Here is a 23,232-nt window from a genome sequence, read left to right as displayed (position 1 = left end):
CACATCTCTGTGGATCAGGATCAGGAAGCAGAGAGCAAGGAATTATGGCATCTGTATGGCATGGCTTCTTCCTTTCCCCTTTTATTCAGTCTGAGTCCCCAGACTATAGAATGGTGCCACTCACATTCAGAGTGGGTCTTCCCTCCTCAGTTAGTCCTCTGTCAAAATTCCCTCAGAGGTATGCCCAGAAATGTGTCTCCTAGGGGAGTCTAAATCCAGTCAAGATGGCATTGAAGGTTAACTACCACATCATCTCTCTTAAAAAGAACAGTTCTGGGGGCTGGAGAGATGGCTCAGCAGTTAAGAGCACTGGTTGTTCTTGCAGAAGGCCCAGGTTCAAATCCCAGCACCCACATGGCAGCTAACAACTGTCCGTAACTCCAGTCCCAGGGAATCCGACAGCCTCTTCTGACCTCCGTGGGCACTGCACAACACAGGTGCACTTACCTACATGCAGGCAGTACACGCATACCCATAAAATAAAAAGTTTTGTTGGGTGTGGTGATGCACACCTTTAATCCCAGCACTCGGGAGGCAGAGGCAGGGGGATCCTCTGTGAGTTTGAGGCCAGCCTGGTCTACAGAGTGAGTTCCAGGCAGGAGACGCTGTCTGAAAAAGACCAAAAAAACAAAAAAGGAAACCGCCCCTCCCTTAGTTGTAGATGCCTTCTTTCCTCGGAAGGGTATCTGTCAGTCACTGTGTTCCTGGAATAAAGGAACACATTCCTTGCCTATTTCAAGTCTGGTTCTGGCTCTTAGTTCTAAACTCTAAACTCCTTCCTTTTTCTGCATTCCTAAATCTAACAGCCTTCCCCTCAATGATGTACTGTAACCTGAAATAATAAGCCAAATAAACCCTTTCTGACCCTAAGTTGCTTTCATCAGGGCATTTTATCACAGCAACAGAAATGAAACTAGAACACTCCCTTTGGTAACATTTAAGAATTATTAACAGTCTGGGCCAGTCAGATGCATCAGCCTGTAAAGGTGCTTGCTGCTAACCCTGACCACCTGAATTTAATTCTGGGATCCACATGGTAGGAGAAGCAACTTCGAAAAGTGTCCTCTGACCTCCGCTCCAGTGCTGCAACATGTGGACACACCACACACACACAAAATAAAATGCAATTTAAAATTTTTTAAGTAGCTGGGTGTCGTGGCACACACCTTTAGTCCCAGCACTTGGGAGGCAGAGGCAGGCGGATCTTTGTGAGTTCGAGACCAGCCTGGTCTACATAGTGAGTTCCATACAGGGAGACCCTGTCTCAAAAAGACAGGAAAAAAAAAAAAAAAAGAAACAACCATTTTTTAAGAATTTTTCACAGCCAGATGAGGTGGTACAAACCTGTAATTCCAGCACTCAGGAGACTAAGGCACTGACTTTGAGGACAGCCTAGACTACATATCAAATATCATACCAGACAGGGCTATATAGCAAGACCCTGTTGCAAACAAAACAAAAACAGTGGAAGCAACCCAAGAGTCCACCAATGAATGAACAGATATACAAAATGCAGCACAAATACAATGGAACACTATTCTGGCTTTAAAAGGAAATAGATGGAATTAGAGGTTATATCTCAGTGGCAGAACACTTCCCTAGCATGTTTTGAAACCCTGGGTTTAAATTCTATTCCCTCCCCCCCAAAAAAGGAGCAGTGTCTCACCATGTAGCTCTAGTTGGCCTGGACCTCACTAGGCTAGCCTCAAACTAACAGAGTTCCACCTACTTCTGCCTCTGCCTCTCAAGTGCTGGGTTAAAGGTGTGTGCCACCATACATGACAGGAAAGGAAATTTTGATACACACTGTAACATGTAGCTTAAGACTCTTGAAGACAATACTGTAAAGTGACAAAAGCCAAGTATACCAAGACAAATACTCTATAAATCCATTTATAAGAGGTACTTATTATATTCAAATTCAAAGTCAGAAAATAGAATGATGAATCACAGGAGCCAGGGGGAGCGTGGAATGTAAGGTTATTGCTTATGGAGCTGGACAGTGGTAATGGCTGCATGAGTATGTGAATATACTCAATACCACAGAACATAGATAAAAGTGACTAAAATGGCAACTGATGTATGCCACAATTATTGTTTTAAGACTTCTCCTCGGGGTTTCTGAAATTCATAATAGATTTATACCCAAGAGCACCTATAATGAAGTGAAAAGGAATAAAACACTTTAGCTAACCCTTCATCCTCCAGCATCTCTGTCTAGATTAACCAGTGTAACTGGATACACTAGCTGTGTGTTGACTTGTCATAAAGTAGGATTAAGTTAACAGTAGATATAGTCTGCTATGCATAAAGCTAAATATGGGGCAGAAAGGATACAGAAAGTTTTCTTTTTTTTGTTTTTTTTACATTTATTGTATGTATATAGGCACATGTGTGCCACAGCATACATGTGGAGGTCAGAGTTCTATTTGTGGAAGTCAATTCTCTCCTTCTGCCACACGAGTTCCAGGGATGGGAATCAAGTGATTAGGCTTCATGGCAAGTGCCTTTACCCACTAAGCCATCTTGCCAATCCTACAAGCATTCTTTTTTTGAAATATGTTTCCCAGATACCCAGATCGAACTGTCCAATAGAACTCTGTAATAAGACGAAGGAATGTGCTGAATGGAAATGACTGAAGTGCTGTGCAAGCCAATGGCCCTCAGGTGTGGCTACTGAGCAGCTGACATGTGTCTAAAACAACGAAGCAGTAGAACTTTGAAATTTTATTTCAAACATGTTAGTGGCTACCATACTGGTCAAGGCAGACCTAGCTCTTCACTTGGACATACTTCAGGAGTTCAACCAAAACTAACCACACGGTACACTCCTGCTGCCTCTCCAGACTCCAAATGCTATCCCCCTATCCATCACTCTGTGCTACGTAAACCCCATCAGACTCTAGGAAGAATATACCACTTCTGAGCATCTGTTACTTTCAAGTGCCACAAAAAGCCCTTTTAGGAGCTTCATCTCATTTACTATCGCAGCCTCAAACATTAAGTAAAAGATCTGCATGCGGTGGATAAAGTTGATTCAGACCCTGGAATCCAGGCCTCTAAAGGAAACTCTAAGAGCCCAAGTCTTAAAATGGAAAAGACTGGAAATGACTGGATACCTAGAATCCCAATCCTCAAAGGTACCCGGGAATGCAGTCGTTTTGTCTTCAGGACTTTAAGTTGATGTAAACGGTTCCAGATGGTCTGCTCAGCCTTCTCCCTGCAGGGATCCAAAGAGGCAAAAATACAGAGAAAGCTAAGAGAACAGGACAATGGAAAGAAAGTTAAAACTACCTTAACTTTTTAAATTGTATCTACCTTTAACTCTGGGAAGATACACAGAAGCCAACTGAAAAAGTACCACTTCTACAATTCACTTTCCCTCTAAGGACACCCTTCCTTCACATCTCAAAATCAAGACTACTGCTGGGTGTGGTGGCACAGGCCTTCAAGCTAGGCACTCAGAAGGCAGAGGCTGGTGGATTTTTGTGAGATCAAGGCCAGCCTAGTCTACATAGTGAGCTCTGGGCCAGCGGGAGCTACAGGGAGATCCTGTCTCCAAAAAAAAAAAAAATCAAGACAGAGATCCACCTACCTCTGCCTCCCAAGTGCTGGGACTACAGGCGTGCGCCACCACACCCAGCTACAACCAATTTTTTTAAAGATACTACCATACTCTGTACCCCAGGCTAGCTTAAAACTCACTATGTAGCCTGAACTACCCTTGAACACACAGCAATGCATCTGCTTAGCTTCCCAATTACTGGGATTATAGATGTGAGCCACCACCCCGGCTTGTTTGATTTTTACCTAATATTTTTTTGTCAGATGTTAGAGCTATTTGTATGTCTTAGTATCCATGTTAGACCAAGCTCCCTGCAGCCAGACTTTATATTCATTTCTGAATCTCCCATGACAACCACCTCAGTATCATGCAAAGAAGCCAAGAAGAAACACATTAGACCAATGTATTAATGGTATAGGCAGCTGTGGAAACATGAACACAAAACAAAGTAAAAGACGGTATGCTCACTTCTGATGACCAAGTGCTTCCTAGCTTCTGAGAGATGCCACTTACCTCTTTTTAGAACTTTGTCCCCTAACAATTGGCCACACTTCAAACTAGGCACACATACTACAAACATATGCTATTAGTAGCCAGAAAACTTCAGGGAATTGGGAAGCTCAGCACTTAACAGCCTTATAAAATGGGGTTTGGTTTGGTTCTTTTTGTGGCTACTGTTTGCTTTCGAGACAGTCTCACTGTGTAGTCCAGGTTGGCCTAAAACTCACAAACCTTCTCGTCCTCAACCTCTGCAGTGTCGGGATTACAGGTGTGTACTACCAAACCCTGATAAAATGGGTTTGAGACACAGAATTACTATTGTGAGGATTAAATTCATATATGCATGTCTAATGTTCACATGGAACCCTACACACAGGACATACTCAGCTAATGTCATCTGGTTGTACTAAGACTATCTCCACTAGACAAAAACTGACCTGGGGTCACTGGCTCATCTCCATAAGTAAGCCACCATGGCAGTATCAGCTGTGGCATAATTACATACGGTATAGTCACTCCCTGTGGGGGAAAAAAAAAATTGTACCTGATAGAGCATGTGACAAGAAGGATCACATCAGCCTAAACAGAAAGCAAGAAAAGAAGGGAAATCATGAACTTTGAAATTAGTCTTGTAGAATCACTACCATGTAGTGCGTCTGCTTTTTTTTTTTTTATTATGGTAGAACACACATAATATAAATCTTATCATCTTAACCATTTTTAGGATACAGTCTGTAACAGTAAGGACACTTGAACAGAGCCGGGCATGGTGGCACACATTTTTAATCCCAGAGGCAGGCAGATCTCTGTGAAATCCAGGCCAGCCTGGTCTACATAGTGAGTTCCAGGCCAGCTGGGGGAGACCCTGTCTCAAAAAACAAAGACAAAAGAACAAAAAAAGAACACTCGAGCATTGTAGTGCAACCATCACCATCAATCCCCTCCCAGGGCTATTTCATCTTTCCCAACAAAAGCTCCATATCCATTATACACTAACTCCTCAATCCCTACCTCCCCACAAGTTTTTTTGTTTTGTTTTTCGTTTTGTTTTAGAGGCACAGTCATGTTGTGTAGCTAGTATGGCCTCAAACTCTAGATCCTCCTGCCTCTCAAACTCTAGATCCTCTTGCCCAAGTGCTCAGATTACAGTTACACATCACTGTACCCAGTCCAATATTCCTTTTCTGAAGATAAGCAGCATCAAAAAATTCAAAACTGCTGAAATAATAGTATATGTCAGTCCCATGGTACACTTCATTTAGAGGAACTATCACAGCACCCTCTTCCTGAAATTACTGCATCCAAGAACCTGCACAATGGCAGAGGAGCCCAGGTTCAGGGAACAGGGATGCAGGAAATTCAAGTACCTCTTGGATGTTGCTGGTCCTCAGGTAGCCACTTTTCTGCAAAATGGACCAGGCTATCTCTGTGTCATTTACATTCATCTGGCAGCCATAGGTCTCGAGGTAGACTGCAATGAGAAACAGATTCCAGGGTAGGTAGCGTGCCAATCTGTCTCAGGTCTTCCTCCCCAAACCCTCAGAAACACTGGAGGCAACTGATTATCCACAAAGTCCCCTGTTGCCTCAATCCTAAAACACCATCAACTACCAGATGGGGTCTTCTACAAGAACAGCCCATGTTCTTAACTGCTAAGCCCTCTCTCCAGCCCCAAGTCTACTTTCTTATAGAATCTGGGACCACTAGCCCAGGGGTGGCAACACCTAGTGGGCTGGGACCTCCCATATGACTCAACAATCAAGAAAATGCCTCATAGACATGCCCATAGGTTAATCAGAAGCAATTGAGGTTCCTTCTTCCCAGGTGTGTCAAGTGGACAACTGAAGCCAACCATGACAGAGGCTAACGCAAGAGGATCGCCACATGAGTTTCTGGATAGGATGAGATACACAGAATAGGAAGACTAGTGATCGTGTTTATCTGTCCCCATATTACAGTCTCTCTCTCAAAATAGAGGCATTCTCTGGCCTCTGGAAGTAGCAGCAGTGGCCAGAGGGTACACATAGAATAAAATGAGGTAACTTGCTACAGGAATTTCAAACTTCTTAAATGAAAGCAAGTATGGCCATATTATGAAGTAAAAACATAACTATACACAAAGTTCCAAAACATGAATTTCAGAAGGCTCTTTCAAATTATATTCCTAGTTACACCTCTATCCCCATCAACAGGCTATAATTCCAAGGGAAGCCAGGCATGATGGCTTGTAAGGCAACACATGGAGGATGTCCTAGTTTGCTTCTCTGTTGCTGTGATAAACGACTCTGACTAAAAAACAACTTTGGGAGGAAAGAGTTTATTTCAGCTTAGAACTCCCAAGTCACAGTCCATTACTGATAGAAGTCAAGGCAGGAACCTGGAGTCAGGAACTGAAGCACAGACCACAGAGGAGTGCTGCTTAATGGATTACTCTGGCCTGTTGTTCAGCCTACTTTCTCTTTTTTTTTTTAAAATTAATTTTAATCATATGTATATGAGTGTTTTGCCTGCATGTATGTAAGTGCACCCATGTTGTGCAATGCCTGTGGGGCCAGAAATGGGCATCAGATTCCCTGGAACTGGAGTTATGGATGGTTATTACCTGCCATGTGAGTCCTGGGAATCAGACCTGGGTCTTTGGCAAGAGCAGTCAGTCCTCTTAACAGCTGAGTCATCGCTCCAGCCCCCAAATCAGCCTAATTTCTTATACAACTCAGGACCAACTGCCCAGGAGTAGCACTGCCTATAGTGGCCTGGGCCCTCCCACATCACTCAAAAATCAAGAAAATGCTCCTCAGACATGGTCACAGGTCCGTCCAAGGGAAGAAATTCCTCAGTTGGGCGTCCCTCTGACTCTGCTTTTTTTTAAAAAATTTTTATTTATTATTTTTATGTGTATGTGTGTATTGCCTGCATGTAGGTAAGTGCACCCATGTCATGCAAGAGGCTGTTGGATTCCCTGGAACTGAAGTTACGGACAGTTGTTAGCTGCCATGTGGGTGCTGGGATTGGAACCCGGGTCTTCTACAAGAACAGCCCATGTTCTTAACTGCTAAGCCCTCTCTCCAGCCCCAAGTCTACTTTCTTATAGAATCTGGGACCACTAGCCCAGGGGTGGCAACACCTAGTGGGCTGGGACCTCCCATATGACTCAACAATCAAGAAAATGCCTCATAGACATGCCCATAGGTTAATCAGAAGCAATTGAGGTTCCTTCTTCCCAGGTGTGTCAAGTGGAAAACTGAAGCCAACCATGACAGAGGCCAATGCAAGAGGATAGCCACATGAGTTTCTGGATAGGATGAGATACACACTGAGCTGAGGCTGTCGTATCCCCTGGAACTGGAGTTACAGACAGTTGTTAGCTGCCATGTGGGTGCTGGGATTCAAACCTGGGTTGTCTGCAAGAACAGTCAGTGTTCTTAACCGCTGAGCCATCTCTCCAGCCCCGTTATCCTTTTTTGTTATAAAATTAAATTTGTTCTTTGAGGAGATAGATAGATATCTCAGCAGTTAAGACCACTTGCTCCTCTTGCAGAAGACACGGGTTCAGTTCCCAGCACCAACATGGCAGCTAACAATCATCTGTAACTCCAGTTCCAGGGGATCTAATGCCTACTTCTGGCCTCATGGGTATTGTGCACACATGATGCACTTACAAACATGCAGGCAAAACATTCATACAAATAAAAATAAATAATTTTAAAAAAAAAGAAGACGACGCTTGGGCTGGAGAGATGGCTCAGCAGTTAAGAACACTAACTGTTCTTGCAGAAGACCCAAGTTCAAATCTCAGCACCCACATGGCAGCTAATAACTGTCCATAACTCCAGTTCCAGGGGCTCTGACAGCCTCTTCTGTCCTCTGTGGGCATTACACAACATGGGTGCACTTAACTACATGCAGGCAATACACATATATACATAAAATAAAAAATAAAGTAAAAGAAAAAGAATTCCAGTGGCATGAAAAAAAAATATTTTTAAAAAAGAAGCTCAAGCTGGATGTGGTAACACACGCCTTTAATCCCAGTACTCAGGAGGCAGAGGCAAGTAGATCTCTATGAGTTAAGGCTAGCCAGGTTTACATAGTGAGTTTCAGGCCAGCCAGGCTACAAAGTGAGACCCTGTCTCAAAAAAAAGAAAGAAAAAGCCAGGCATGGTGGCACACTCCTTTAATCCCAGCACTCAGGAGGCAGAGACAGGCAGATCTCTATGAGTTCAAGGCCAGCCTGGTCTACATAGTGAGTTCCAGGACAGTTGGAGGTACAGGGAGACCCTATTTCAAAAGGACCAAAAAGAAATAAGAACTATGAAAGAAAACATTTTTTGGAAACAAGAAAGAAGGGAAGGTGTGGTTGCCCTTTAAGGATTCTTCAGATCTTTTTCAGTTTTTTAATTTGATTTTATTGTGTGAGTGTATTGCCTGCATGCATGTGAATGCACCTGTGTTATGCAATGCCCACAAAAGTCAGAAGAAAGTGTTGGATTCCCTACAGGACACAGAGGTCAATGGCCCCCACTTTAGAGACCGCTGTATTTGGAAGACACATTGTAAAGGATGCATGGTTCATGACAATCCCAGATCTGCAAAACAAGACATCACCAATATTTTCTGAGCACTGTCAACAGGTACTTCTCCGGACACTTCAGGTGCATTAATTCATTTCCCCTCACAAAAGCCCATGAGGAAGCATTTTTTGGAGTTGGGGAGAGCATAAGGGGTATAGACATAATCCCAGTGATATCCTGGGCTGGCCTGGAACACACTATGTAGTCCAGACTTCGGGGGAGGGGCTGACTATTTGTTCATTCTTTGTTTTTGGTTTTTTGAAACAAGCTCCTACTATGCAGCCCTGGCTGGCCCGGTTCTCACTATGCAGCTTAGACTCACGATGGTTCTCATAATGTAGCCCAGTCTATGCTCAGACTCTCCTCATTTCTTCTTGCCTTGGCCTCCTGAGTGTAGGATCACAGGCATGGGCCCATTTCAAAAGTGTTCTTAATAATTTATCTCAGGGCTGGGGTGATGGCTCAGCAGTTAAGAGCACTGGCTGCTCTTGCAGAAAACACAGGTTCAGTTCCCAGCACCCACATAGTGACTTACAACTGTCCATAACTCCAATTCCAGGGAATCTGATGCCCTCTTCTGACATGGATGCACTTAAATTCAAGCAAGCAATTCACTCATACACATAAAATAAAAATAATAATTTATCTCACTTCAATCATGGTAGTGTGCACCTACAGTCCCAGCAACTTGGGAGGCTCAAGTAGAAAGCTCACTTAAGCCCAGGAGTTCCAGGACAGCCTGAACAATAGAGCAAGAGGTCTCTTAATATCTCTAATTTACAGTTGGAAAAAACTAAAGTAGGGTGGGTGAGATGGCTCAGTGGGTAAAGGCATCTGCTGTCAAGTCTGACCACCTGAGCCCAATCCCTGAGACCTCATGGTGGAGGAAAGAGCCATAGGTTGTCTTCTGACTCCCAAAACATGCTGTGGCATGCATACACACACATAGAATGCTATCCTATTCTCAAGTGTCAGAGGACAACAGACTTTTAGTGTGGTTTTAAATTTTTTAATTACGTTTTTACTTACTGTGTGTGCATTTATATGAGCTGTCTTGATGCCTAGGTGTGAGCTTTAAAATCTACTTCTGCCCTTTCCTATGTGACCTTTGGCAAGTCAAATTCCTACCTGTAGACTACAAATGTCACATCTGTCAAAAAATAAATTTAAAAAGTGGTACAGGTAGTCCCTAATCATCTAACCATGTGTTATGAGAATTAAAGATTTAAAAACCCAGACAAGCATGGTGACTCATGCCTATAATTCTAGTATTCAGGAGGCTGCGGCAGAAATATTGCCTCCGTTCCAGGCCAGCAGGGGCAACAAAGAAAAACACAAAAAAATTTTTTTAACCCAATTTGGGGGCCAGCAAGATGGTCAAGCAAGTAAAAATACTTGCTGCCCAAGTCTGACAATGTCACTTCCAAGCCCAGAGCACCCAAGTGAGAGAATTGACCCCCAAGAGCTGTCCTCTGGCACACACACACACACACACACACACACACACACACACGCTGTGCCATGTGCATGCTCACACCAGCACTAATTTTTTTTAAGGGGAAAGGGGACACCCAACTTGGCAAACTAAGAGTTCAGTGACCACTCATTCACAGCCCACACCTCTTTTCACAGCATCATAGTTAAGAGCATACATATCCTTGCAGTCAGAATGTGACCCCACTGCTGCATAGCCAGGCAACCCCTGAAGCCTTCATCTCTGAGTGTGTGAAATGCGGCGGGTATTTGCTCTAAGTCTGCTGTGAAGATCAAATGCGGAAATTAAAGACGATTTGCACAGCACCAGCGCCTCTGTGCGGTCTCTAACCTGGCAGGGGGTCTACCACATCCCAAACATCTTATTGAGTGGCTACAACGTGCTAGCCGTGGTGCAAAGGGCTTTCCACGAAGGGCTGCGGGGGCTGCGGGAACCCTCACAGCCACCCAGCGACGTTGATTAGACCCGGTCTCTACTTCGCAAGGAACTAGCGCTCAGAGGGCGGTGAGTGACTTGGCCAAGGACGTGCGGGAGGAAGCGGCGGGGCTGCGGTCTCACTCCGGTCCCCGCGCCGCACAGAGCCATCTCCCCTGGAACTCCGGGTATGCCCAGGCCTCCGCGAGCCCGCCTGCCCCTGCACGGGTCACCCACAGGGCAGCAGACCAGGTGCGTCTCAAGCCACTCACCTCCCGCAGCAGCGAGGTCCGACTTCCGGAACCGGAAGGTCTGTCAGTCGGCGCCCTGTCATCACTCTTGAGCGTCCGCCGCTGCGCGCCTAGGTATGCAACTTTTGTTCCGCCAGCCCGAGATGTCCCAACGAAAGAGCTTCCTCACTAAACTCTTGGTGAACCCAGACTACTGACTTTGGAAAAATACAGTGGGTATGAGACCCAGTTCTTCATATGATAAGCACAAGTCGTTTATTTGTTTGCTTTTTGAGACGGAGTCTCCCTGTGGCCCCAGCTGGCCTCGAACTTGCTATGTAAACCAGGCTGTCCTCGAACGCACAGAGATCTGCTTGTCTCTGCCTCCTGAAGGCGTGTGCCACCACACACAGCTTACGGGGGAGGTGGGGGACATGGACACGGACGACACAACACAGGACGGCAGGTTGGTCGGCTGGGCAGCCTTAGCTATAGACATGCAGCCAGGATCTGTATCTGTAATAGCCCTAAGAGTGAGAGATTCTTAGGGGTGCTCTGCCCTGGAGTAGGGACTCCTGGCTTCTTCCATGGCCTTGTATCACCTGTATGCTCCTCCTGCCAGATGCGCTCTCCTCACCTCTTCCCCTCGAAAGAGGTCCTTTAAGAAAAGTGACCCAGTCAGGCCTCTCTCTATCTCTCTCTCTCTCTCCCTCCCCCTCCCTTTCTCTCTCTCTCTCTCTCTCTCTCTCTCTCTCTCTCTCTCTCTCACACACACACACACACACACACACACACACACGATAATAAATGTGAGAGAGAGAGAGAAAGGAAGAAAGAGAGATAGAAAGAGAGAGAGAGAGAAAGAAAGTAAAAAAGAAGAAAAAAAGCAGGGGGAAAAGCAAGCAAGCAAAGCAAAGAGAAAAGAAAGAGCGAGCCGGCACATGCCTTTGATCCCAGCACTTGGGAGGCAGAGGCAGATAAGCTCTGTGAGTTCAAGGCCAGCCTGGTCTACATAGCAAGGTCTAGGCCAACTGGGGCTACAGGGAGATCCTATCTCAAAAAGACCAAAAGAAAGGGGGAAGTGGAGGAAAGGGTGGGGGGGAGAGGGGAGGGAGAGGGAGAGGAAGTGAGAGGGGAAGGTAGATGGCCCAGAGGACTGTTGTTCTGGCTTCCATGGCTTATGAGTTTCTATGGTTAGCAACTGGGGCTACAGGGAGATCCTGTCTCAAAAAGACCAAAAGAAAGGGGGAAGTGGAGAAAAGGGGGCGGGGAGGGAGAGGGAGAGGAAGTGAGAGGGGAAGGTAGATGGCCCAGAGGACTGTTGTTCTGGCTTCCATGGCTTATGGGTTTCTATGGCTAGAGGGGATTAGACCAGCTCTAAAATCTGTCTTACCTTTCCTGAATCTCCCAGATGGCTCTGGACAGCCCAGTTGTTCCCTAGCACCTCCTTCCCCTATCCGTGTCACATGGCACAGCCTGACTCTCTCAACCACTCTCCCCTCCCCATGGGACATGCCTGTGGTCAAGGTGCCTCTTCTAGGCTAGACCTGACCTCTAGACCCTACACTCAGGAAGATGCTGACAACAGGATTCAGCCAGATCAGAGCTCTAAAGTCAGAACCACCCTGTGTAGCGTAGGTGGCTTTCAAGCGTCACTGCAGCACCTACTTTTAAAATGTGAACATTTTATAGAAGCACAAATTGTAGATGGACAGCTCAGATTCTAAAGCAGATCACAGTAACAGGGAGGAGGCGCACCCTCCTGGCCTCTTTCTGCTCTACTCCCACCAAGATACCATCTGAAACAGTGGATTTGCCTTGCCTTGCTTGTTTTATTTTTTGTTTTGTGATTGGATCCCACTCTGAAAAGAGCTGACACCTGAGAGTTGTCTTCTGACCGACCCCCCCCCGCCAATAATACTTTTTTAATGGCTGAGCTGAACCATATAGTACCAACTAACCAGAAGGCAGTTCACTCTTAAAAGTCAGTGACTCACCATACATGGTGCTAAACACCTGTGGTCTCCACACTTGACAGCATGAAGGTGAAGACCCCAAGTTCCAGGATGATCTAAGCAGGCTTTTTGGCAGGGAGGTGGGTGGAAGGTTGGACAGGACAGGCTAATTGTTATTAGAATCTAAAGTCCTTATTGTTCATTTGGTTGAAACCTTAAAGACAGAAGTTAGTAGAAAGAATCCAGTTTATTCAAAGCCAAGGGAATCCAAATAAATCAGGATACAGTCCACCCCAAAGAATTTTATGTTGCAGGGGAGAGTTTGGCTTGATTTTTTTGGTCGGGGGTGGTTCACTTTATATCCCAGGCAGGCCTGGAACTCACGGTGTAGCTCCAGATTAACTTAAAACTCACAGTAATCCTCCTGCCTCAGCCTCCCAGGTGCAATCCTCCTGCCTCTGCCTTCTGGATGCTGGGACTGTAAGTGTGCCCTGGTCAATTGGCTTATCCTTTACCTCTCAGCTTAAATATTAGTCTGCCAGCAGAGAAGTCTTCTCTGATTATCTGATATAACTATTCCCATCACTTATCACAACATTTTCTTCACAGTAATAATCATCACCAATCATTTGGGGGGAAGGGGGAAAGAGAGTCTTACCACATAGCACTGGCTGACCTGGAGCTCACTTTAAAAACCAGGCTATTCTCAAACTTTCAGAGATCCTACTGCCTCTGCCTCTGGAGTGTTGGGACTAAATGCCACCACACCCAGCCTATGAGCTTCTTGAGAGCAGAAATACACTGTCCTGTTCATTGAAATATGCTCACCCTCTACACAAGGTCGGATTCATAGGACTCAAAAAGTACTCGTTCGGGGGCTGGAGAGATGGCTCAGTGGTTAAGAACGCTGGTTGTTCTTGCAGAAGACCCGGGTTCAAGTCCCAGCACCCACATGGCAGCTAACAAATGTCCGTAACTCCAGTCCCAGGGGATCCAACAGCCTCTTCTGTCCTCACGGGCATTGCACAACATAGGTGCACTTACCTACATGCAGGCAGTACACACATATACATAAAATAAAAATAATAAATAAAATTTCAAACAAAATACTTGTTGGATGTATAAATGGTTGCTTTCTGTCTTAGTCTGGGTTTCCCAGAAGCAATACCTAATAATAGCAGCAGATATTGGAGTCCAATCAGCACCTCCAAAGGGGTTCCAGGTTCTTCTATTCCCCAACAAAGAACTGAGCAGAGATAAGGGACTCGAGATGGCTCAGTCAGTAAAGTGCTTACCGTACAAGCATGAGGACCTGAGTCCCACCCCAACACCCCAGTAAAAAGATGAGCACTGCATCACACCTGTGATCCCAGCACTGGGGAGAGAATTGGAGGGTCCTTAGGCTTGCTGGTCAGCTAGTCTAGTAGAATCAATGAGCTACAGGGTCAGAGAGAGACTGTCTCAAAAAGTAAGGTAGATGAGCAGTAAGGTAGCTCAGTGGGTAAAGGTGTTTACTGCTAAGCCTGATGACATGAATTCCATCCATGGGACCCACATCGTGGAAGGAGAGAACAGACTCCCACAAGTTGTCTTCTGACCTTCACATACATGCAGTGACATATATGTGTGCATACACACAAACAAATGCAATATTTTTTTTTTAATGTTTAAGGTGGCTGGGCATGGTGGCATATGCCTTTGATGGCAGAGGCAGGCAGATATACATAGTGAGTCCCAGGTTAGCTGGGGCTACAGGCAGACCCTGTCTCAAAAAGACCAAAAAATAAATGTTTAGGGTGGAGAGTAATTAAGGAAGACACCAAACATTGGCCTATGGCTTCCACACACATGAACATATAAATACACACACAAGAAAAAAGATACACTTCCAAGGAGGAAGTGGGCTGGAGCAAAGTTTAGTAGCTCAAACGGCCCGATTTCACAAAGGACAGGGGCTTTTATACCCCATAGGTAGAGCTTTTTACCTCATTTGGATAGTAGGGACTTCTCTATTGATGATTCCTATGCTGTATGTAGTTCTACATGCAAACTCATGCTTCCCATCTTAAATCTCCACATGGGGTGGAAGCAGGAGGATCAGGTCAGCCTCAGCTACAGAGAAAGTTCAAAACAAACCTCGAAACCTGGACTACATAAATTTATCTCAAAAAACACAAAAACAAAAAACCTCTAATCTGAGGCTGGAGAGATAGCCCAGCAGTTAAGAGCATTGGCTGTTCTTGCAGAGGACCTCGGTTCCATTCCCAGCACCCACATGGAGGTTAACAACCCTCTGCAACTCCAGTTTCAGGGGAATCCAATACCCTCTTCTGACCTCCATGGGCACTGCATGACACAGATGCATTTACACTATGTAAGCAATACACTCATATACATAAAAAGAAAAAAAATTTTAAACCTCAAGGGGGCCAGGCGTGGTGGTGCAGGCCTTTAATCCCAGCACTTGGGAGGCTTGTGATGGTTGATATTCATTATCAACATGATGTGATTTAAAATCAACTAGGAAGAAGCTGGAGAGATGGCTCAGTCGTTGAGAGCACCGGTTGCTCTTGCAGAGGACCCAGGTTCAATTCCAAGCACATGGCAGCTAACATCTGTCAGTAATTACAATTCTGGGGGAATCCAATACCCTCTTCTGACCTCCATGGGCATTGCATGACACAGATGCATTTACACTATGTAAGCAATACACTCATATACATAAAAATAAAAGAAAAAAATTTTAAACCTCAAGGGGGCCAGGCGTGGTGGCGCAGGCCTTTAATCCCAGCACTGGGAGGCAGACAGGCAGGAAGAGTACAAGTTTGAAGCTAGCCTGAGCTACCTAGAGAAATCCAATCTCAAAAAACAAATCAAAAGCCCTCTTCTGACATCTGCGGGTATTGCACAACACAGGTGCACTTACATACATGCAGGCAATACACTCATACACATAAAATAGAAATAATAATTTTTTTAAAACCTCAAATACATACACACACGTATACTCAGGTGTGGTGGCATACACTTGTAATTCAGCCCTCAGGAAGCAGAGGCAGGAGGATTAAGAATTTGAGGCCAGTCCAGGCAACATATTGAGTTCCAGGTCAGCTTGGGCTCCAGCGCAAAATCTTGTCTCATAAAATTTCTTTAATGTCTCACACACACAAAAAAAAATCTATAAGGAGGATGGTGTGATGGTACATGCCTTTAATCCCAACACTTGGGAGGCAAAGGCAGGCAAATCTCTTAAGTTTGAGGTCAACCTGGTCTACATAGCAAGTTCTAGGCCAGCTGAGGCTACAGGAAGACTCTGTTTCAAAATTTAAAAAAAACCCCAAATCTATTAAGGTTAGCTCATTTTATAGAATTTAAAAATGAGAACACAAACAGTAGTCTCATGAAAAGGCTCATACAATTTGACAGAACTAGCCTGCCAGTGCTTGTAATCTACCCACAGTTCAGCCTGATCCCAAAGCCCTATTCTTAGCACTGGCTGACTGACTCAGCCTCAGACTGGCTAGCTTCCTGCTGGGGCTCTGCTGCTGACAGAGGGTAACCATGGTCAACTAGTCATTGCTGACTCTGAGTGTCCTTGCCTACAAAGTGGCCACTGTGAGGAATACACTACAGTGGGGCAGGAATGCGGGGGTGGAGAGTCAAATCAGAGAGCACTGGGGCTATAACAGTAGTCAAGAAGCAACTGTGGAATCCTGGGCCAGTGTGGGATTTGGGGTCATGAAGGTTTAAAAGCAAACCCCTTTGATTCCAGGAGTTTGGGTGCCCTGTATTGCATTTGCTTTGGGGCCTGAATGTGCTGCCTGGCAGGTTTCTCCCCGACCCCCATCTACTACTGGTTGGTGAGAGTTCTGATACCAGATAATTACTCACTCCCCTTCTACTCCTCTATGAGTGGTGTGTGTTTTCCTTCCCACTACTGTCAGGCAGATGAGCTGGATGGGCCTGTGTGATTTGCTTTTCTCTGTACTCCACTCATTTACCACAGTTAGAGCATGCTGTGGGAGCCCAGCCAACAGTCAGGAGCAAAACTGCCCTGCCCAGCCTGGCTTTTACTAGTAAAACTAATCAATGCACAGCCCAGGAACATGAAAACAAGGACCAGTTGCTGAAGCCACAGAGATTGGGCTGGTCTTTCCCACAGTATGATTGCAGGAACAACTGGTTAAAGCATGTTCCTCCCAAATAGCATCTGCTTCCCTGTCTCTTCATGATCCCCCAGATCACAAGGGGTCTACATGAAGTCCCATGGTCCTCTCTGTTAATTCCCTATGTCTCATCAATTGGAATCACACCTTTGATTGTGGGAGCTTCTGATGACTTTCTTCCCCAAGGATGGAGATCTATCATCTTTGCTTTCAGCTACATCACCTGCTGATTCCAAGGACTAACATAGAACAGGTGTATCCTAGATAATGTGGACCGATGGGGACGTGGGTGAGTAAGTGGATAAATCGGTAAGCCAGGCTGGGATGTCTCTGCTAACCTGCATCTCCCCTTTTTCTAGTGTCTAATTTCCAAACAAGGTCTGACTCATTAAGTAACTGCATGGGGCAGTTTCTTCACTGACTGAAATTTCATGAGACCTCACACAAGAACCCAACTCAGCCCCTCTCAAATTCCTGACCCACTATATACACCTCAGCAACCCCTCAGTTATCTCAAAGACTTTGAGAGGGAAACGACACTGATTCTAACTACTCCAACAACTATCAAAATACCTGAAAGCAAATCCTGAATCCATCACTCTAGAGTCCAGCCTTGGAAGACAAAAGAAAAATGAGGAAGAACCCAGTAGAGGGATGCTTTTGGAAGCCCTTGTCAAGAAACTCCGAGGGACTCTCATATGAACATTTGAAAAGTGCCCTGTTTTGACTTTTTTCTAGTTCCCTGTCTAGAGCTTGTAATGCTAATTACTCTTGCGTTTACTTCTCCTTCACATCTCCTATTCATGATTCAAGGACTTTCTTTTTCCCCTTAGAGATAAGAGTTATGCAATTTGGGAGTCTTAGATAGACCCACTGAAGGGGTACTCCAATTGCCTCACCCGGCGTCCCTGTTCAGCACGGAAGAAGCCAGAGCGCTCTGTGTCCCAATTCCCTATGGGAAATTTGGGTAACCCCTTCAGAGGATGGCGTGATAAGAATAGGAGGTAGGAATTGGCTGAGCAGTTAGGGTAAAAAGACCCCAAAGAAAAGTAGCCACTTTCTTGGCTAAAAGTCAAAATGTCCTTGGGCCTGTTAGCATCATACTCTGTTCCAAAGGCCAAAAATGTCAAAAGTATTTTGGAGCTTGTATCCAATCCTTAAAAGATTTTAGGGTTACCTCTTCAGAGGGGGATGTTAGAGTAGCCAAAAGCCCCATAAAAATAAATAAATGAAAGAAGGGAAAAAAAGAAAAGAAAAAAATGTGATGGGGAGATGTGGGAGGTGTTGGAGGGGAGGGAGTGGGCATGGATTTGACCAAAAGACCTTATATGCATGTATGAAATTCTCAATAAAGTTTTTGTTAAAAAAACAATTCCTTGGGGCTGGAGAGGTAGCTCGGCAGTTAAGAGCACTGACTGCTCTTGCAGAGGACCCGGGTTCGATTCCCAGCACCCACTTGGCGCCTATGAACTGTCCTTAACTCCAGTTCCAGGGGAATCCGAAGCCCTCTTCTGACCTCCGCAGTATTGCACGACATGGGTGCATTCACATACATGCAGGCAATACGCTCATACACATAAAATAAAAATCATAAATAAAAATTAAAAAAAAATCCTGACCCACAGAACATAAGGCATAATAAATGTTTGCTGTTGTTGTTGTTAATATTGTATTTATTTTTGTTTTATGTGTATGAGTGTATTGCCTGTATGCCTGTAAGTGCACCCATGTCATGCCATGCCCATGGAGGTCAGAAGAGGGAGTCGAATCCCTTGGAACTGGAATTAAGGACATTGTTAGTTGGCATGTGGGTGCTGGGAATCGAACCCGGGCCCTCTGCAAGAGCAGTCAGTGCTCTTAACTGCTGAGCCATCTCTCCAGCTCATGTTTGTTGTTTAAACTATTAAACTGTAGGGTAATTTATTACATAGCATGGATAAACTCTATATTCATTTTGAAGCCCAGCTCTCCAAGAAAGGCTCGGAAATCTTTGATTCTTCTTCGAACTTCAGGGGCCAACTCAGGGTCTAAATGTCAAGACACAAACAGACATTGAGTCAGGCTGCCTATGTGCTCACAGGCTATTTATTATCCAAGAGGAAGGAGGAGAGAGAGGATGAAGAGAAAAACCAGACACCCCATGGTTGTGGGGCTGAGGGGAAACATGAACAGAAAGACTCCTCTTCTTTCTCTTGCCACTAATCCAGGAGACTCCAGCTGCAGAGGAGATCTCCAGGGTGGCTTAGGGGCCTCTAGGAGGCCTGGCAGCTCTGTTGTTGACTGGGGATCCCCACAGGGGCAGGTCCCAGGCTAGGAATGGCTTCTGCATACACAAAATATCTCTCTGCAAAAGGCACTGGTGGAGGTGGGCAGCAGGAAGGCTACCCCATCACAGGCCAGACCCACTGTGTCCCAGGTCTGAATTCTGCTCTCCAAGACCTAGCCAGCCTCCCTTGGGCTGGGTCTGTGAGGTCCTTGTTCCTCTCCTCTCCCTTCCCTCGCCTGTGAGTGAGCAGGCAGTCAGCAGAGGGACAGGTGAGGCCATGGGGTGAACCATCCTCTTCAGGGCTAGTGCATCTGGCAACTTCTAGGCCAAGAGCCCCAGGCGGGTGACCTTGGCCGAGAGGAAGGAGTGAATGATGAAGACCGTGGTTTTGGGACAGGAGTGAAGGTCCAGCTGCTGCAGAGCAGACAAAGGAAAGTGTCAGGGGCTCTGTCCAGCCTGGCCTCCAGGAGAGCACACACCCTCCCCGCTCCCCCCCGCCAGGATGCAGAGGTGGCCCTCCACTTACAATCTCGCCTTCGGCACCCCCAAAGTCCAAGAAGAGGAGACTAGAGCCATCATCCGAGGACATCTGCAGCTTCTCGAAGGGCTGTCGGAGCAGCACAGCACGGGTTGCTCCTGGTTCAGCTGCCCACAGTGTGAAGCCCTTGTCAATGTGCACAGAGAGGCTGCAGGGACGGCCATTCCATGTGCAGGCTGTAGGGTGGTAGTAGGCAGACACCATGGCACCTCAGAGACCACAGCCCCACCCCACTCAGCTCAGGGGCTTGAATACCCCCAGGGATGGGGGGCTTACTATCATGACTCCTGTACAACCATCTGCCCAGTCATCCCCACCCTGAAATATGTAAGAATGGCCCCAAGAGAACCTACAGCTGCAGCTGACAGCACTACTTCCAGCAACACCACATGTAGAAAGGGGAAGTTTAGGCTGAGAATATGGCTCAGTGGTAGAACACGTAGCTATCATGTACAAAGTCCTGGGTTTGTTCCATAAAAAGGATGAGACTTGGATTCTGTGATGGGCAGGAGGCTCATCCCCTAAAGGCACAGAACTGCCTAGTTAAATTTAAATTTCACATAACCTGGAACTGGAGAGAAGGCTCAGCAGTTAAGAGCACTGACTGTTCTTGCAGAGGACCCAGGTTTGGTTCCCAATACCTATATGGTAGCTAACCACCATCTGTAACTCCAGTTCCAGGAGATCTGATGCCCTCCTCTGGCCTCTGCAAGCATTGGACACACAGTGATAAACATATATTGAGGCAAACATTCATAAAATAAAAAATAATAAAAAATTTTCACATAAACAGTGAATAATTTAAACTGACAAAAATAGTCACTGTTTACCTGAAATTCAAATCTAACTGGTGGCCAGAATCTCAAGGTTCTTAGAGAACCTTGAATGCCTCTGGGCACAAGGAGCTCACTACCAGAGATTCCCAGTTCCACACAGGATACCTGTAGACACTTCTTGCACACCCTCCGCAGCCCGGTGACAACCATCCACCAGCTGTCGGGTCCAGGCTGCCAGCTCCTGAGGTGACTCCACACTAAACAGGTGAGTGTCCACACCATGACGTGTGCCCGTGCGCAAGGCAAAGGAGAGTTCTGCATCATAGGGCACTAAGCCCTTGGAGGGGCCTGAGTGTACCAGCCTGTGGGGTGGGTGAGGGGAACAAGCATGAACAGAAAGGAAAAAACTGGACAGTGACCTGTGCATCCTTCACAACCTTCACTACCTTATTCTTATAGGGGACAGGAATTGCAGGAGGACACTGAATGGCTCAGCAAGGAGCCATCTCTGGCCACCCTCCCCTCACTGTCTTGTTTCAGTCTTAGTGGTGTCTTCACGCATGCCCAACATGCCCTTGCCTCAGCACCTCTGCACATACTGTTCCCTCTGCCCAGATACTCTTCCTGTTCTCCCCATGGCTCACTCTCTCACTTCCTTAGATCTTTGCTCAAATATCCCCTCCTCTGAGAAGCCTCCCTGTCTAAAATAGTGTCTTTGTCACTTACTAGTCTTACTTTTCATCAGAGGTGCAGAAATTACACATTTTGGATGCTTTTACTTTGGGTTTTGAGACAGGGTCTCATGACCTACCCTGGCTGGCCTGAAACTAGCTATGTAAACCAGGCTGATGCTGAACTTGTCTCAACCCTCCAGCCTCTGCATCCTGAGTGCTGGGATCACAGGCATGTGTTCTCCTAGGCTGAAGTTATACTTTGGGGGAGACTTTGTTGTTGGTGTTTGTAGCCCCGCCTGGCCTGGAACTCACTATTTAGACCAGGCTGGCCCTTGATCTCTCAGAAATCCACCTGCCTCCACCTCCTGAGTTCTGGGACTAAAAGTGTGTGCCACTATGCCCAGCCTCAAGTGATATGTTTTACCTTTTTTTTTTCAGTTAGCTTTTGACTGATTTTTTTTTTTCCATGAGCAGGTCAGTAAGGTAAAATTTTTCAAACTATGAACACATAGTAGGTATTCAATAAACATTTGTTGCCTTGATTGACAAGTCACTTGATTAGGCAGGAAATCTAAAACTTGCCATTTGGCAGCAGGCCCAGAACCCAGTCCAGGGAACAGGGACATGGTAACAAGGACCCAGACCTGCAGCTCCATTCTCACTTGTGTGGCCTTGGGCAGCCCACTGCCCCTCTCTGGCTAGTAAACTTCTAGGCTCTGGCCCTTAGCCCCCTCTATTGCTCACTCCACCCACTATCAGCTCCTCTTTGGAGCTGATCCTGATACTCAGTCTCCCACTCTCCAGCCCTGAGTCATGAGCCACATTCTCCATGTGTCCCACACATACTCGGGACATGATACAGCATCTCCTTGAGCATCCTCTTTAGGACCTCCACTCCAGTCCCATCTCCCCTCCCCCAAACACAAGCTCCAAACCTCTCATTCATCTGGGACACCTCCTGCCCCCTCCCCATATGGCAAGCTCTAAGCCTGTGAGTTCCCACCCATGCATTTTCCACTGCAAACGCTGCTGTTCTCCATCTGCTGCATCCACCCACCTGCATCTCTCAGCCCTGCCATGTCTCCCAAAAGCTACAGCAGCCTCTCCACTTCCATCCTACTCTCCCCAGTGCAAGTCCTCTGTGGCAGTGAACAGGCTTTTTAAAAAGAGTCCTGGTTTCCTGGGTCCCCAGCTTAACCCCTCTAGCACTAACACAGGTCTTGACATTGTTGGGAATGGGGAGATGGCTCGTTGGGTAAAATGTCTGCTGAACAAACATGAGGACCTGAGTTCAGATCTCCAGCACCCATATAAACACCAGGTGTGGCAGTGCACACCTATAACCACAGTGCTGGAGAGAGCTGAGACAGGCAGATCCAATGGACCACTGGCTAGCCAGTCTAATCAAAGTTCAATGATGAATGCTGCCTCAAAAATACAAGATGGAGGGGCTGGAGAGATGGCTCAGCGATTAAAAGTATTGGCTGCTCTTGCAGAGGACCCAGGTTCAATTCTCAGCACCCACATAGTGGCTAACAACCATCCATAACTCCAGTTTCAGGAGATCTAACGTCCTCTTCTGACATCTTCAGGTAGTCCACAACATAGGTGCACTTACATACATGCAGGAAATACACTCATACACATAAAAAAATAAAAATAGGGGCTGGAGAGATGGCTCAGTGGTTAAGAACACTGGTTGTTCTTGCAGAAGACCCAGGTTCCCAGCACCCACATGGCAGCTAACAACTGTCCATAATTCCAGTCCTAGGGGATCCAACGGCCTCTTCTGTCCTCCCAGGGCATTGCACAACACGGTGCACTTACCTACATTATACAGGCAATACACGCATATACATAAAATAAATAAAAATTTAAAATATAAGATGGAAAAGTCAGATGTTGTGGTGTACGCCTATAACCTCAGAACTGGAGGAGAACAGAGACAGGTAGTTCCTGGGGGCTTAATGACAGTCTAGCCAAAAGTAGCAAGCTGTAAGCTTAGTGAGAGATGAAATAAAAAAATAAGATAAAGCAGAAGGAAAAAAGATATCTGAAGTTAACCATGAGCCTTCACACCT

General features: G+C 46.0%; 2 protein-coding genes across 2 annotated transcripts in view; both read right to left on the bottom strand.

Moving 5' to 3' along the window:
* The window catches only part of Cdk5rap1 (CDK5 regulatory subunit associated protein 1), a gene marked incomplete in the record, with an annotated part of 46,062 nt that extends 34,787 nt beyond the window's left edge, over positions 1–11,275 (bottom strand). The window contains 5 exon segments of the mRNA XM_029569436.1: positions 3,120–3,220; positions 4,611–4,645; positions 5,434–5,537; positions 10,819–10,858; positions 11,195–11,275. Coding sequence (XP_029425296.1) covers positions 3,120–3,220; positions 4,611–4,645; positions 5,434–5,537; positions 10,819–10,858; positions 11,195–11,275 — 361 coding nt within the window.
* Positions 11,276–18,954: 7,679 nt separating this feature from the next.
* Positions 18,955–23,232, bottom strand: part of Snta1 (syntrophin alpha 1) — a gene marked incomplete at its 5' end in the record, with an annotated part of 8,194 nt that continues 3,916 nt past the window's right edge. Inside the window, 3 exon segments of the mRNA XM_008845254.2 lie at positions 18,955–19,577; positions 19,690–19,877; positions 20,643–20,839. Of these exon segments, the coding sequence (XP_008843476.1) occupies positions 19,485–19,577; positions 19,690–19,877; positions 20,643–20,839 (478 nt within the window).

The sequence above is a fragment of the Nannospalax galili genome, unplaced genomic scaffold (assembly GCF_000622305.1).
Source record: "Nannospalax galili isolate Female #2095 unplaced genomic scaffold, S.galili_v1.0 scaffold1802, whole genome shotgun sequence".
NCBI lineage: Eukaryota > Metazoa > Chordata > Mammalia > Rodentia > Spalacidae > Nannospalax > Nannospalax galili.
The sequence above is the reverse complement of the archived record's forward strand: the minus strand, read 5'-3'. Positions and strand labels throughout refer to the sequence as shown.